Here is a 16764-nt window from a genome sequence, read left to right as displayed (position 1 = left end):
AGCCATGGCTCACGGGCCCAGCCGCTCCGCGGCATGTGGGATCTTCCCGGACCGGGGCACGAACCCGCGTCCCCTGCATCAGCAGGCGGGCTCTCAACCACCGCGCCACCAGGGAAGCCCCCATAACAATAACTTTAACAAAACAAAACTAATTTTGTTCAACTAAAAAAAAAAAGTATAAAATTCTGGTCAGTTGTTTTTTTGGTTTTTTTTTAGTTACACCGTAAAGGTTATATATAAATTATTGGAATCCCTGCTCTCGAGCATCTGGAGTATCCCTATATACAATCAAATAATGTAAGTATAAAATGTTATTGTTGGGAATTCCCTGGCAGTCCAGTGGTTAGTACTCAGCGCTTTCACTGCCGGGGCCCAGGTTCAATCCCTAGTGGGGGAACTAAGATCCCACAAGCTGCATGTGGGGCCAATAAAAAGAGTTATTGTTAAACTATTAAAAGCGCAAGGAAAAAATGTAGACTTCACCATAACAAAGATGACTACTAGCTAGCTTTGGTTACTATTAGATTCGATCACCATTCATTCTGAGTACCCACTACAAGCCTAGCACTATTCTAGGCACTGGGGATACAATGAAAAAAAATTAATAATTTTTAATCTTCATGGGACTTGCATTCTGCTGTGGGAAATAGACAAAAATAAACACAAGTAAGAATTAGAAATGTGGTCAATGCCATGAGGAAACAAACAAGGCTTTGCCACAGATTAGTCTTTGAAAGCTGAATTATGGAATTCTAAAACCTAAAAATAAAAAATTCATGAAGAGTTAAACCAAGATGACATGGACTGGGCTTCCCTGGTGGCACAGTGGTTAAGAATCCGCCTGCCAATGCAGGGGACACGGGTTCAAGCCCGGTCCAGGAAGATCCCACATGCCACGGAGCAACAAAGCCCATACGCCGCAACTACTGAGCCTGTGCTCTAGAGCCCGTGAGCTACAACTACTGAAGCCCGCGCGCCTAGAGCCGGTGCTCCGTATCAAGAGAAGCCACTGCAATGAGAAGCCTGCGAACCGCAACGAAGAGTAGCCCCTGCTCGCCTCAACTAGAGAAAGCCCGCGCGCAGCAACAAAGACTCAACTCAGCCAAAAATTAATTAATTACTTAATTTTAAAAAAGAAAAAGAGATGACACTGACTCTACAGACCTTTGCTAATGCATAAGAAAACTACAGACACTGCCTGTGAAAACAAAGATCCGTCTTTCCAAAGCTACTGGATGGTATTACTTAGCAATGTAGTAGCCTCAAAAGACAATTAAGCTCACAGTTCCACAGAGTTAAAAAGCATGTAAACACAATACTAAAAAAACTAAGAGGGGCCTAAGGAGACAGGACAACCAAATGTAGTGTGGTATCCTGAATTGAATGCTGAAACAGAAAAAGATAAAAATTAAGGAAATCTCAATAAACTATAGACTTTAGTTAATAATGTATCAATATTGGTTTATTAATGGTAACAAATGTACCTTACTAATATGTTAATAATATGGGATATTGGGTGGGGCTATATGGGAAACCTCTGCATGATCTTCTTAATTTTTCTGTAAATCTAAAACTGTTCTAAAAAATCAAGTCTACTTAAAAAAAAAATCTAAGATGGCTTCAGGAATTACGATGGAAGGAAGGGGAGTTAGTAAAGACTTGAAGAAACTAAGAAATGAGAAGCCATAAAACTCTGCAATGTGAATTAGAATGTAAATACCCAAGAAATTCAAAGGAAACCTGCAGATACTTAAGTTATGATTTCTATTCATACTAAAAACTTCCTAGGACAGAGATTAATGGATTTTTCATGCAAACTAAATAGCTCTGCATCACAATGTAAGGCAGGCAATAACATCCCTGAGTGCACAATAAGCACTTTAGATCCTATTTATCAATAATGACCAATAGGCTGTATTTTATGTATGTCACTGTCCTGAAATTGTCATAAAATACCTGGACAGGGATCAATCTCATAGGTGTTACTAAGTCACTTAACTAAACAAGTTAATATTTGCATAGCAAAAAAAAAGCAAAGAGGAGACTTGGTAAGAGGGCAGGGAGAAAAGATTATGTATGAAAAGAGAAAAACAATTTATCAGGTCTAACTGGAAGCAATTTTGCAACTATTATTGACCTACTTTAATGCCACACAAATTAGTATAAATAGTTCAGAGCAGTAATAAGAGCTCTGAATTTATATCATTTATCTTCTTTCCAATCAAAAGAAATAAATGTCTTCTATAGCCTAACCTAAAACACCTATCATGTAACTCAATGTCTGATGACTCGGGAGGAACTAATCTCTCAATGTCTCAATTTTAAAGATAGGAAAAGTGTGAGAAAAATAATGGAGGATGATAATCTCTAAACTGCAGAGTGTGAAGTTTGCATAATACAGCATAAAATTGGAATTACCACACAAGTAATTTTTAGAGACAGCCATCAGAAAATTAGAACCTTATACCCAACACAAAGTACAATGACAGCAGGAGCCTGACCAAGTAAACGAGATAATAATTTCACTCATCAGATACCATGGAATATTAACCATAAAAGAATCATTTAGCCAAAATGGTATTACATATCCGAATCGAATTTAGATAACTGGATGATGAATTATCCCTTCTCTACTCTGTCACTCCCTATCCTCAAAGCAAACCCTACAAAACAAAGATGTTCGTTATTCTAAAGCCTTCTCTCCCTAAGGAATCCTGAATATATAATTGGAAAATACTCAAGAAGAAATGTAATAATTAACATTTCTCCAGTAATTCCTGTTTGCACCACCGTGAGGAGAATCAGACACTGCGCTTCGTGTTGAAGCAGAAAAAGGAGAGGTGAGATGTGAAAAATTCCAAGTAAAACAATCATGACATAGCATCTGGCAGAGATTGGAAAAGCATGAACACTGCCAAAAGAATCGCCAGGGATGAAAGTCAAGAGAAGAAAACGAGGTTTTCCAACAGGCCACAGCCTAACCCAAGGGGCAAAAACCGCTACTGCCGCCGCCACTCCCTCACTCCCCAACCATTCCATCAAGTCGCCTCCAATTCAGATATATATCCTCTATAACCCAGACCCATTCCCCACCCAGGTGAAAACAATCCAAGAATTTCCTAGGACCGCCCCCCCCCTCCATAAGATCCGCACTGCTCGGGGCCTAGCCTCTGGGGAAAACAACGCCCAGATCCCACCCTCCCGGCGCAAGGATGAAGAGGGCCGGTTCCCCGGAGTGGGGCTTCCCGGGTGGGCCTCATCGAGCTGAGCAACTGGGATCAGAGCAAGCAACAAGGGTGGGGCTCAAGGAAAGGAGCTGGCTTCGGTGAGACGACGGAGACCGGGGGAAGAAAGGGATGGACTGGAGGCTGGGGCTGGGCGGGGTGAGGAGTGGGGAGGGCAGATCCACGGGAGAGGGCCGGGCTGCAGGGAAAGGAGCGGGCGGAGTGGAGGGCGGAAGGGTCAGAATCCGATCGACGGATCATGGCGAAGAGGAATGCTTGGCTAACAGGGGTCGGCGAACAGGCTCAAGGGCTAGGGGGTGGAAGGAAGAGCGACCGCGAGGCCCGCAGGGAGCCTCCGCGGACGCAAAGGCCGCACTGGGGGCGGTGCGGGGAAGCCACTGCCAGCTGCCAGGAGTGGGGGAGCCGCACACTCACCGCTCTGCTCCCCCAGGAACACCAGCTTGAATTTCCTCAGCGGATTCCCGAAGTCTCCGCCCGCGGACATGATGGAGCCGGAGGAGCTGCCGCCGCCTCAGCCCAGAGAACTCCCAGACCGACGCCGCTCCAACCGGTTGACGGGGAGGCTAGAGGAAGGGTCGGCGCCGAGCTCTCTCGGCCCCTGCAGGGCCCGGCAGCAGAGCAAGGCTGGAGAACAAGGCTCCTCTCACAGACAGGCAGCCGTCGCCGCCGCCTCCCCTCGGAGTCGCCTAGCACCGAGCGAGGCCTGCGGCTGGGAAAGGAAGGAGGGCGGTGTCGGAAGCAGCCAGGGGTGTGCTCGGGGGTCCCGAGGCTAGAGCCGTTCCCCTCTCAGCACCCGGCACCGAGACTGAGGCGAGGGTGGCAGAGCCGGAGCCGTAGACGCGTCTGGGACTTCTCACACGCAGCGTTCCAGCTCCACAGCTGCCGCCACCGCAGCCCAACCTGCTGAGTGCGCGAGCCTGTGGCGCGGTGCGGGGCGAGCCCGGGCGCGAGCCTGCCGCCCAGCCAGCCACAGCGTGCGTGCGTGCGCGTGCGCGCCACAGCCAGCGCCTTCCTGGTTTATCCTGCTTTCCCGGCTCCGCCCAGGCAGAGGAGACGTGGGGAGGTTAGGTTTCCCTTCGCGTCGGGAGAAGCCGGGAGATGGTGGGGTGGAGCCTGGGGGAGCTGACGGGGTAGAATAAGGAGCACTTATGTCACTTACGGGATAAGCCAATCGGAAGAGGTTAAGGGCGGGCAGAGATGTCGAGTGAGGTGGCAGCGCCAGAGCGCGCACGCGGCCCTCCTGCGGTGGAAAACGTCTCACCGTGGCGGCCATGCGAAGTGTGGCCCGTCGCAACCTGAGGGGAAGAGAGGGAATTGGGGCGGAGGCGGGGCCAGAATGGAGGTGGAATTGACCTCAAGTGTGGGTGAAGTCGGAAGGTCATAAGGTGTACAGAAGGTTCCTCTCTCCTGAGCCCTCAGCTCTACCTCACAGTCCTCAGATCCGCCCATCACCTCTGCACCCACCTTCTCCATCTTCTTTCTTATAATTGCTCAGACGATACCTTACTAGGTACTGTTGCTTCCAGGAGTTTCGTAGCAGAAGCAGGGCCTCCACATATTTGTAGACGAGAAAGCTGAAGGTCATAGGAAGGAAATGATTTACAAAATCCGCAGAGCCATAAAGTGGAGCCCAGGTTTTGTCTTTTCCCCCAATTGAACCTCCACAACCTCCTCGTTGATAAGCCCATCCACTTCCCTATCTTGACCTGGCTTGGTCTTCTCTTACCAACCTTTGTACCTCAGATATGGACAGTTCTAAGTGACCCCCACCTTCTTGTGTGATAGAAAAGGAGTTAGACGTCAGGTAAACCAAACCTTTCATTTCACAGGTGGTGAAACTGAGGCCCAGGTAGGAAAATGGGGTTGCAAAAAGGTCACACAACAAATTAGAGGAAGAGCATGGCCCTGATGCGGGGAAGTGGACATTGAAAGATCACCTGGGGACTTCCCTGGTGGCGTGGTGGTTAAGAATCTGCCTGCCAATGCAGGGGACATGGGTTCGAGCCCTGGTCTGGGAAGATCCCACATGCCGCGGAGCAACTAAGCCCATGCAGCACAACTACTGAGCCTGCGCTCTAGAGCCCATGAGCCACAACTACTGAAGCCCGCGCTCCACAACAAAGAGAAGCCACCAAAATTAGAAGCCTGCGCACTGCAACGAAGAGTAGCCCCCACTTGCCGCAATTAGAGAAAGCCCGCGTGCAGCAACGAAGACTCAATGCAGCCAAAAATAAATAAATAAATTTATTTAAAAATAAAATAAAAAGATCACCTTTCTACAGATGTAGAAAACAAACATGGTTTATGGGAGGGGAGGATTAAATTGATAGATTGGGATTGACATATACAGACTACTATATATAAAATAGATAACTAATAAGAACCTATTGTATAGCACAGGGAACTCTACTAAATACTCTGTGATGACCTATGTGAGAAAAGAATCTAAAAAAGAGTGGATATATGTATATGTATAACTGATTCACTTTGCTGTACAGCAGAAACTAACACAACATTGTAAATCAACTATACTCCAATAAATACTAATTTAAAAAAAAAAGATCACCCATTCCTTCTAAAGCAGGGCTTCTGAATCTGCTGTGGGTGAGCCTCCCTTAAATTAGACATCTGCAGCATGTGTATCTTTCTGTGGAGAGAATCCATAGCTTTCATCAGATTTTCAGTCCAGTTCATGACCCAAAAAATGAAGGTTAATGTCACACTCAAGAGGAGCTCAGAAATACATGACAACTAAGTGTAATGTGGATATAACTAACATGATAACTAAACTGGTAAGTTTTAAGCTGAATGGGATCCTGGAACAGAAAAAGGACATTAGGCAAAAACTAAGGAAATCTAAATAAATATGGACTTTAGTTAATTACAATGTATCAATATTGGTACATTAATTGTAACAAATGTATCATACTAATGTAAGATATTAATAGAGGAAACTGGGGATGGGGAGAAGTATATGTGGACTTTCTGTACTGTCTGCTCAATTTTTCTGTAAATCTAAAACTTAAAAAAAATACGATCTATTAATAAAAGGTAAATAAAGGTTAAGAATTACAAATTAGAGAATTTGTAATCCACACCTTACCATACTTCAGCTACAACTCACTATACGATGGGACAGCATTCGAAAAAGTAATCCTTGGCCTTGAAAAGGACGCTTTTAAAAACTGGTATCAAAAATAGTTCCAAGTTAATAATAAAAAATAAGTCCTTAAATTTGTGTATAGAGCCTTACCATTCACCAAACACACTTATGTACATTTTCTCATTATTTGAGGGTTATTGTTTACTTAGCTGTAGAAATGGCAGGATCAAACAAGTGCCTTCTCAAACCCAGGGATGAATTGCTGAATGAACTAGAATAAATTAAGCGGAGGAAAAGAGATTCTTAAATTTTCATTTATTCTGGCCTATCAAGACAACAGCTATACCCCCAAATCTCCTCTATTAAAATTTACTAACTTCTAGTTCCTCTCATCCAAGTAGCAGAAAGAGTTTAGATCATGCATCTAAAATGAAATGGTAGAAACCTGAGTTGTGACATGGATGTTTGATTTTTCTTTTTTAATACTTGATTTTAAAAGTAGCTTGTCAGGTCTGATAAGCCTTGCCCCACCAGTAACCCAAAACCCTAATACACACAGAGCAGCCAATACCAAGACAATATTTAAGAAGAAAAGCTCTGCAAACAAAAATGAGTGGCTATTTTTTCTTTCTGATGTACCAGGTTTTCATTATGTTTCCTGAAATAGCCTTTAAAGTAACATCTGAGGATTGGAACTATAATTACTTTGTACTTCCTCCAGAACTTTATGAATCAATTCTTCCCTGCTGCTTTGGTCTCTGTAATCACCTAGGTAGGTGAGGCTATTCCTATCATTTTGAAGAGCAATATGATATAATCCACCTCTTACCTCAGATGTTTTTAATGTTTTAACTTAGCATTTTGCATTGACACATATAAGGCCTCATTCTCCTCTGAAGCCAAAATCATATTTATCAAGTTCTCTGTGTAAGTCATATGTTTTATCTTTAGAGATCTTATGGTCTAAAAGTTACATATTATGTGCTATGGGGTTCATCAAACAGAGAAATTACTTGGGAGAAGGAGGAATTAAAGAGGCCTTTTTCAAGGGTGCTTTCACCAGCACTTTCACTTGAAACATTTCTCTTAATCTTGAACACGTGCACCTCCCTCCCTCGTCCCAATTCCTGCTCATTCTTTAGGTATCATCTTTTAAAAGTCCTCAAAAAGACCTCTCTGTCTGCTCGCATTCCAACAGAGTGTAAGTGCTCCTGCCTGTCCTTCCATTGTACCCTATTCTTCCCCATCACTTAATTGTTTTTGTTAATTGTCAGTCTTCCTCACCTGACTATAAGCTTCATGAGGTCAAAACTCATGTCTTGTATTCCCAGCACTTGCAGAGTGCTTGCTCCACAGCAAGCATGCAACAGATATTTGCTGAATAAATGAAATAAATGAGAGAGATTATTTTTAGTTTTCTTCAAAAGGTGAATGGGACTTGGGCATGTGGAGATGGAAGGGCAAGAGCGTTTTGGAGAAAGAGAATGTCACTTAAAATCATGTGATGTAAATTGATACTGCATTCCTTTACGACACTTATGAAAAAGATGCCCAGATCAGATCTCATAACTAAAAAGTGGGGACAATGGGAGAGGACAGCGTTGGCAGCTCCAAAGGGAAAGTACCTAGAGCTGTTTTTTTGATCAGTTTAAAAGGGACTGTTAATTTGAAGCCCATGAGTATGAGCAGGAATCTAACACACAGAAATTGTAATATAATTACAGCTTGACTTTCTGCCCCAGAGACAAAAAACTTCTTGAGGGAGGACTGAGATTTCATCTTATTCCCTGTGACAGACACTATTTGTTGCCTATCCAACAACACACACACACACACACACACACACACACATTTCCACAATATATATTGGAAATGACAGATATTTTTCCAGCTTCCCTTCAGCTAAGCTATAGGCACCTAACTTGATCTGAGCCAGTGGGATACAAAGGAAATGTGCCAGAGACTTCTGAGATAAATTTTCTTCCTTGATGAGAAGAGATAGATGAGGAAAAACTGCCATTTTTCTGCCATTGGATATGGTTATATAAAAACATGATATCTAGAGCAAAGATATCTTATGAACATTAGTATATAATCCTGAAGAAAAAAGGCAACCATTGATGATGGCTAAGCAAAAAGCTAAACGGCATCATTGGGCCACTGTACCAACCCTGGAACTGGACTTCCTCTGGATTTTTTTTTAGCAAAATAATAAATGTCTTTATATGTATTAATGTCTTCATAATATGTCTTTGTCATTGTTACTTGCAGCTGAAAGCATCTGACATTCTTATCTTTAGATCCCTTAAAACACCTCACACAATTCCTTGAACATTAGGCACTCAATACTGTGTGTGTGTGCTTGTGTGTGTGTGTGTGTGTGTGTGTATATATATATACACATGTGTGTATGTGTGTATATATATATGTATATGTATATATAAAATACAGTAGTGGTTACCAAACTGCAATGTCTTTTTCTGTTTACTACCCCCTAAAAAGGATTTATTACTCTTGGAGAGGCAGGAAATCAATAAATGGAGAAAAACTGCCCAAGTAAAAGGACTGAAATCATATTGCTCACATTTGAAACAAATAATAGCTCTGGCAGGAATTCAAATTCCATCAAATGTGAAGCCCTTCTAACCTACTCCACAAGTTATTAGAGTCATTGCTACTAAAAATAATAGTGGGTCAATATACAAAGCATAAAAATGACAAATGCCCAATAATTCAAGGTGACCAGTTAAATAAGCACAATTAACACAAGGTATGTTTAAGCAAGTCTCATTTCAAAAGGACTACAATTTAAAAAAAAAAAGACATAGGAGGCCTCATGTCAAAACCTGTTTTCCAAATACCTTGGCCTTCAAGGATGTGCCATGGTAGAAGTATAAATGTTATTCAGTCAAGGTGGAGGAGAAGGCAGTTAGAACTTCAATGGAATTGTTCTACCTATGATTATGGCCAACTTATAAGCTATGTGTAAATACTTTTGCTGCAGAGTGATCTACAAAATCTATTTTTGATAATTCCATTTTGTTCCATTCATGTGAATCATGGTTCTCGTTATGAATAATGTGATTTCTCAGAGCCTTAGATGTGAGGTGTTACTTCTAGGTTTTGAAATTGCAGTGGGAGAAGAGGTTGCTTCTTTTTATGTAGGTCCAGAATGTGTAATATCTGACACATTGCTGGAACTCTCCTCTCCCCACACTCTATCCCCCACAAATAATAAAGTCTCCTCTAAGATATGCCGGAGAATGAATCACTCCACTTGCTACTAAGAGATAATCTCTCTCACAGTAGAAGAGAACAACTGCTTCTACTGCTGTTTATGTAAAGAACAGAGCATCTTAGGAAAGAAAAATGAGACCAATACTGTTTGCACTGAAATGCCAACAGACTGTACAGCCAAATTGTAACTTGCCTAAGATGCTAAGAGAAACCATCTCTTAGTGAACATTTCTTCAGATTTTTGAATTTTAAATAAAAATCAAAAGATATCGAAATCATTATGGTAGCTTATAGCTGAAACTATCCAGTGAGATAATAAGCTGCAACACCATTCAGAAAAATTGAACAAACTTCCAGTTTTAGGCTGGTAGATTAAAGGAGTTTCTGTCTCCTTCCTTTTCTGAAATTGTTCCAAAACAAGAAGAAAAAGTAAAAACGCAAACTCTGGCTTTGACATCTCTAACCCAGACCCATAATATTTTAAGTTGGGAGACAAAGATAGAGCAATGGTAACTGACTAAACAGAGGATAGAAAGTGCTTACTGAAGGGGAAAGTAACAAGAAGCAAGTCAATCAGCCAAGCAGAACCCCAGAAAGGATCAGGAATGTGAAGTACCAGGTACCACAGAAGGTAGGGAGGAGAAAAGGGGCCCAAAACAAGGGAATTGTATCAAAGACGATATAAACAGTAGTTATAAACCTATCCCCTTCTATGGAGGAATGGCACATAAGAGGCTCTAGGCTCATAAACCAGGCATAGTAGACTACTAGGGTGAGGTGCTGTCAGAAGATATGGGGATTGATAACCAATAGTATCTCTCCAACCACCTTTCATAACACTGGCAGCATCTTATAAGCCTGAAAAAGAGATGGAAAGATCCTTCTGTATTTAAGCTGAAACACCCCAGAGAAAGGACCTGTAAGTTCTGAATATAGAGGTAACTTCAATAAAAAAAAGCCAGTTCACCACCAAATCATCTATAATGAACCCTTCTAATCAAGAACCCGTGTCCCCTGCATCGGCAGGCGGATTCTTAACCACTGTGCCACCAGGGAAGTCCCACTATTGCATTTTTGAAGGAAGAGCAAGATCCTATTTTTAAAAAAGGAACACTGTTTCAAAACAGGCTTTCTTGGAAATTAAAATTATCATAGCCAAAGTTTAAAAATAAAATAAAATAATTGGAAGATAACATTAAGGAAATATTCCAGAAAGCATAGCAAAAAGCTAAGAGATGAACACTAGATAATTTGAGGAGTATCTAAGATTAATCCAGGAGACTCAGCATGCAAATAATAGAAATTATATAGAGAGAGAATGAAGAAAACTTTAATGCAGAGATTATTATAAAATAAATTATATAAAATATGTTCTCACACCTGGTAGACATGAGTTTCCAAATTGAAAGTGTATGTCAGGACTTCCCTGGTGGCGCAGTGGTTAAGAATCCGCCTGCCAATGCAGGGGACACGGGTTCAAGCCCTGGTCCGGGGAGATGCCACATGACGCAGAGCAACTAAGCCCGTGCGCCACAACTACTGAGCCTGTGCTCTAGAGCCCGTGAGCCACACCTACTGAGCCTGCGAGCCACAACTACTGAAGCCAGCGCGTCTAGAGCCTGTGCTCCGCAACAAGAGAAGCCACCGCAGTGAGAAGCCCGCAAGAGTAGCCCCCTCTCGCCGCAACGAGAGAAAGCCCACGTGCAGCAACAAAGACCCTGTGCAGCCAAACATAGATAAATTAAATAAATTAATTAAAAAAACAAAGATTCCATTGTAAAAAAAAAAAAGTGTATGTCAGTGGCCCAGCAAAAATAAAAGAAAATCATTTCAGTTCACATCATCATGAAATTCCACATCAGAGACAAAAGAAGATCCTAAAAGTTCCCAGAAATTAAAACAGGACATATCAAAAGGATTAAAAACCGGAAAAGGGAGACTTCCCCGGTGGTCCAGTGGTGAAGAGTCTGTCTTCTGATGCAGGGGATGAGGGTTTGATCCCTGTTGGGGAACTGGGATCCCCCATGCCTCAGGGTAACTAAACCTGCATGCCACAACTGCTGAGCTTGTGCACCTCAAGTAGAGAGCCCATGTGCTGCAAACTACAGAGCTCACACGCTCTGGGGCCCTTGCCCCACAACTAGAGAGAGAAAACTGCATGCCTCAACGAAGATCCCACATGCTGCAACTAACACGTGGCACAGCCAAAAAAATAAAATAAATTAAAAAATAAAACCAGAAATGGCATCAATGTTCTCAATAATAACATTGGAAATTGGGGAAAAAAACAAAGAAACTTCTAAGTGAAAAGATTTTCAAACTAGAATTCTATTCCCAGGCAAACTATCATTTAAATGTGCATGTAGAGTAAAATATTTCCAGATATACAAGGTCTCAAAAATTCACTCTTTTCCAAAAAGCTATTGAAGAAGCCAAACAAGGAGTTAAACCAAAGAAAAGGAAGTTATAGATCTAGAAATAGTAGATCTTACACAGGAAAGAAGTAAAAGGTATTCCTAAGAAAAGCAAAAAAAAGCTTAGAGAGTAACCAACCCAGACAGGGCAGAAGGATGTAGTTAAATTTAACCATACAGAAAATGGAGTTGAAGGAAAACTTGCGAACAAGTGCAAAAAAACTAGACAAATGAAAAATAGCATTTTAGCACTATTAGACTTTTTAAAACTATGCATATATACACTCGAATTAAACATAATTGAATTTTATAAATGGTGTTGGGAAAACTGGACAGTCACATGCAAAAAAATGAAACTAGACCACTATTCCACACCATACACAAAAATCAACTCAAAATGGGTTAAAGACTTGAATGTAAGACTTGAAACAATAAAACTCTAGAAGAAAACATAGGTAGTACTTTCTTTGACATTTGTCTTAGCAATATCTTTCTAGATGAGTCTACTCAGGCAAGGGAAACAAAAAAATAAACAAATGGGACTACATCAAACTAAAAAGCTTCTGCACAGCAAAAGAAACTATCAACAAAACAAAATGACAGGGACTTCCCTGGTGGCGCAGTGGTTAAGAATCTGCCTGCTAATGCAGGGGACACAGGTTCAATCCCTGGTCCAGGAAGATCCCACATGCCGCAGAGCAACTAAGCCCGTGCGCCACAACTACTAAGCCTGTGCTCTAGAGCCTGCGAGCCACAACTACTGAGCCCACGTGCTGCAACTACAGAAACCCACACACTCTAGTCCCCATGTGCTGCAACTACTGATCCCGTATGCTGCAACTACTGAAGTCTGCGCACCTAGAGCCCGTGCTCAGCAACAAGAGAAGCCACCGCAATGAGAAGCCCACGCACTGCAACAAAGAGTAGTCCCTGCTTGCTGCAACTAGAGAAAGCCTGCATGCAGCAATGAAGACCCAACTCAGCCAAAACAAAGCAAAACAAACACAAAATGACAACCTACTGAATGGGAGAAGATATTTGCAAATGAAATATTCGATAAGGGGTTTATACCCAAAATATATAAAGAACTTATACAATTCAACAACAAAAAAACAAGCAACCCAATTTAAAAATGGGCAGAGGAGCTGAATAGACATTTTTCCGGAGAAGACAAACAGATGGTCAACTGGTATGGGAAAAGATGTTCAACAGTACTAATTATTAGGGAAATGCAAATGAAAACTACAATGAGATATCACCTCACAACTGTTAGAATGACTATTATCAAAAAGGCAAGATATAGCAAGTGTTGGTGAGGATGTGGAGAAATGGGAACCCTTGTGCACAGTTGGGGGTAATGTAAATTGGTGCAGCTACTGTGGAAAACAGTATGGAGAGTCCTCAAAAAATTAAGAATAGAACTACCATATGATCCAACTACCCCACCTCTGGGTATTTATCCAAAGAACATGAAAACACTAATTCAAAAAGATATATGCACCTCTTTGTTCATTGCAGCATTATTTACAATAGCCAAGGTATGGAAACAAGCTAAGTGCCCATCAATGGATGAATGGATAAAGAAGATGTAAGATAGATATATATATTCATATATATATGTATATATATGAATACTACTCAACCATAAAAAAGATGAAATCTTGCCATTTGTGACAACATGGATGGACCTTGAGGGTATTATGCTAAGTGATATAAGTCACATGGAGAAAGACAAATGCTGTATGATTTCATTTGTATATAGAATATATTTTTAAAACTCAAAACAAAATAAATGAACAAACCAAATCAGACAAAAACAAAGTCATAGATATAGAGAACAGAGTAGTGGTTACCAAAGGGGAAGGGGCAGAGGGCAAAATGGATAAAGGGAATCACCTTCTATGGTGACAGAAGGAATTGCTCTGAGCACGCTGTGAGGTATACAGAAATAGAAATGTAATGCTGTACACTTGAAATTTATTTATTTATATTTAAATTTTTATTGGAGTATAGTTGCTTTACAACGTTGTGTTAGTTTCTACTGTACAGCAAAGTGAATCAGCTATATGTATACATATATCCCCTCTTTTTTGGATTTCCTCGTTCCTTCTTTTTTGGATTTGAAATTTATATAATGTTATAAACCAATGTTCCCTCAATAAAAAATAAATCTAGGGACTGCCCTGGTAGCGCAGTGGTTAAGAATCCACCTGCCAATGCAGGGGACACAGGTTCGAGCCCTGGTGGGGGAAGATCTCACATGCCATGGAGCAACTAAGCCTATGTGCCACAACTACTGAGCCTGCGCCCTAGAGCCCGCGAACCACAACTACTGAGCCCGTGTGCCACAACTACTGAAGCCTGCGTGCCTAGAGCCCGTGCTCCACAGAAAGAGAAGCCACCGCAATGAGAAACCCATGCACCACAACGAAGAGTAGCCCCCGCTGGCCACAACTAGAAAAGCCTGCACAGCAACAAAGACCCAACACAGCCAAAAATAAATAAATAAATTTTTAAAAAAATCTAAAAAAACCTCAAAATTTAAAAATGTAATTGAATTTTTTAAAGTACTGAGATGCTTCATGCCAGACCACAATGATCTTTCCTCCTCCACGACTCCTTTAATTCTTATAGTTTGCACCAGTCCTTCATTAAGCATTAACCATATGCTACCTTCTATTGTTATTAAACTTCTTTTAGAAAACTAAATATTTTTGAGTATTTATTAAACACCCTAATTTATTTATACTTCATAATAACGCTATGAAGTAGATATTATTATCTTCATTTAAAGTTTAGGGAATAAGGGAATCAGTCATAGAGCCAACAAGAGATGAGAATCACTTAAATCAGGATATTTACTGTTATCCTTGACCTTTTCTTCTTCCGTATCATTCATATGTAATCAGTCACCAAACCCTGTGAAAGCTAACTCTTTAACATCTCTCTGTTACAATTAGCTCTATTTTCACCGTTACCACTATTAAGATAATCTGAATGAATGTATGCCTTTATACTCCTACCACAGGCCCATTTCAGCATGGCACCACAGTCCAAAGAAACACAAAATTGTCACTCTCTCCACTCCACAATGTTCTCCAAAAGAGAGTCTCATTACACCTACAATCAAAATCAATCTGAGGAATTTGTCAAAAATAAAGATTATGGAACCCCAAGCTGAAACTACTGAGTCAAAATCTCTGAAGGTATGGCCCAGGAAACTGATTTTTAACAGGTGTAACAAGTGGACTTTTATGCACCCTAAGTTTGAGAATCAGTATGCTACTCCATACTTTCTTTGTGTCCTATTTTGTCAATTATATCATAAGCTATGCAAGGTAGGGTTGTACCTTGTGTGTATAACGTACCTCCAGGGTCTTATAGGTATCTGATGCTCAGAAATATATGTATTTTGGTACATCAGAGTTACATTATGGTGCATTGTGTTTATGACTAGTGTGAAATCTCAGCTGCATCTTGGCATACAGGCAGAATTTGAATAGATGGAAAGGGAGGAGAAAAAGGTAAAAGTACTGAAACTTGTATAAATAATATCATAATAACTACAAAGAACCAGCGTCAATATATATCTTAAAGTCTCCTGAATATAATTACCATTAGAATTCTCCCCTGGGGCTAAATAGTGCCAGCATTGAGTGGTAGAATCAGCCTGAAAATTCTCATTATTTTCATCAGTAGAAGCAAGAAATTTCCATATAGCACTGACCCTAAAATATGTCTTCCTGGCTTCACCTGACATGCCTATTACTGTTTTTGTTGCCTAGATCTGAGACTATCAAGGTTAGTGTGCAAAGGGTCTTTTCAGAGGAGGTTTGTAAGAACATCTACGTTACAGCTGGAGTCCAACACAGACAACAGAGATGACAACAGGGTCAACATGTTCTCTTTGTCCACACTCCACTGTAGTCTAACAAGGAAAAAAACCCCACATAGGTTGTTTGCTATGTTATTTGTTTACTGAAATTATCGGTTAAGATTCTTTCAACTAGAAGAAATAGAAAACTCAACTCTAAATAGTTTAAATAGTAGGGCAAGTCACATAAAGAAGTCCCAAGTTAGGGCACCTTCAGAGTTGGTTAACTTCCAACCAGCAATGTCGGCAAAGACCACCTTCTTCTGTCTTTCTGTTCTGCTTTCCTCGGTTTATTGACCTTTATATATCCTTTGCCCTTAGATACTAGCATCCCCAGTATTCACAAGATGGCTCTCATAGTTCAAGTTGACACTTCTAGATACTATAAAGTCCAAAGAAAGAAGATGCCTCGCTGCATCTCTTTTTCTCTTTTTTCTTTTTTGGCCCTGCCTTGCGGCTTGTGGGATCTTGGTTCCCTGACCAGGGATTGAACCCGGGCCCTGGGCAGTGAGAGTCCAGAGTCCTAACCACTGGGCCGCTAGGGAATTCCCCAATGTATCTCTATTTATAAATGAAAAACTTTCCCCAGAATCTCCCCAGCAGACTCCCCATTACATCTTTCTTTTTTTTTAACATCTTTATTGGAGTATAATTGCTTTACAATGGTGTGTTAGTTTCTGCTTTATAACAAAGTGAATCAGCTATACATATACATATATCCCCGTATCTCCTCCCTCTTGTGTCTCCCTCCTACCCTCCCTATCCCACACCTCTAGGTGGTCACAAAGCACAGAGCTGATCTCCCTGTGCTATGCGGCTGCTTCCCACTAGCTATCGGTTTTACATTTGGTAGTGTATATATGTACATGCCACTCTCTCACTTCGTCCCAG

The 16764-nt window shown here is 41.2% G+C and overlaps 1 protein-coding gene across 5 annotated transcripts in view; it reads right to left on the bottom strand.

Annotated features, from left to right (window-relative positions):
• The window catches only part of RAB6A (RAB6A, member RAS oncogene family), a 98605-nt gene extending 94411 nt beyond the window's left edge, over nucleotides 1-4194 (bottom strand). For 2 of the 5 annotated variants that reach the window (XM_055078754.1, XM_028477347.2), the window contains exon 1: nucleotides 3660-4194. In XM_055078754.1, coding sequence (XP_054934729.1) covers nucleotides 3660-3729 — 70 coding nt within the window. In that variant the 5' untranslated portion in view covers nucleotides 3730-4194. The remainder of the gene's footprint in view (nucleotides 1-3659) is intronic. The other 3 variants (XM_024131578.3, XM_007113286.4, XM_007113285.4) reach the window with 3 other exon arrangements.
• Between the last annotated feature and the right edge of the window lie 12570 nt (nucleotides 4195-16764).

Source organism: Physeter macrocephalus, chromosome 16 (genome assembly GCF_002837175.3).
Source record: "Physeter macrocephalus isolate SW-GA chromosome 16, ASM283717v5, whole genome shotgun sequence".
In the NCBI taxonomy this organism is placed as follows: domain Eukaryota; kingdom Metazoa; phylum Chordata; class Mammalia; order Artiodactyla; family Physeteridae; genus Physeter; species Physeter macrocephalus.
This window is presented reverse-complemented; position numbering and strand designations above follow the sequence as displayed.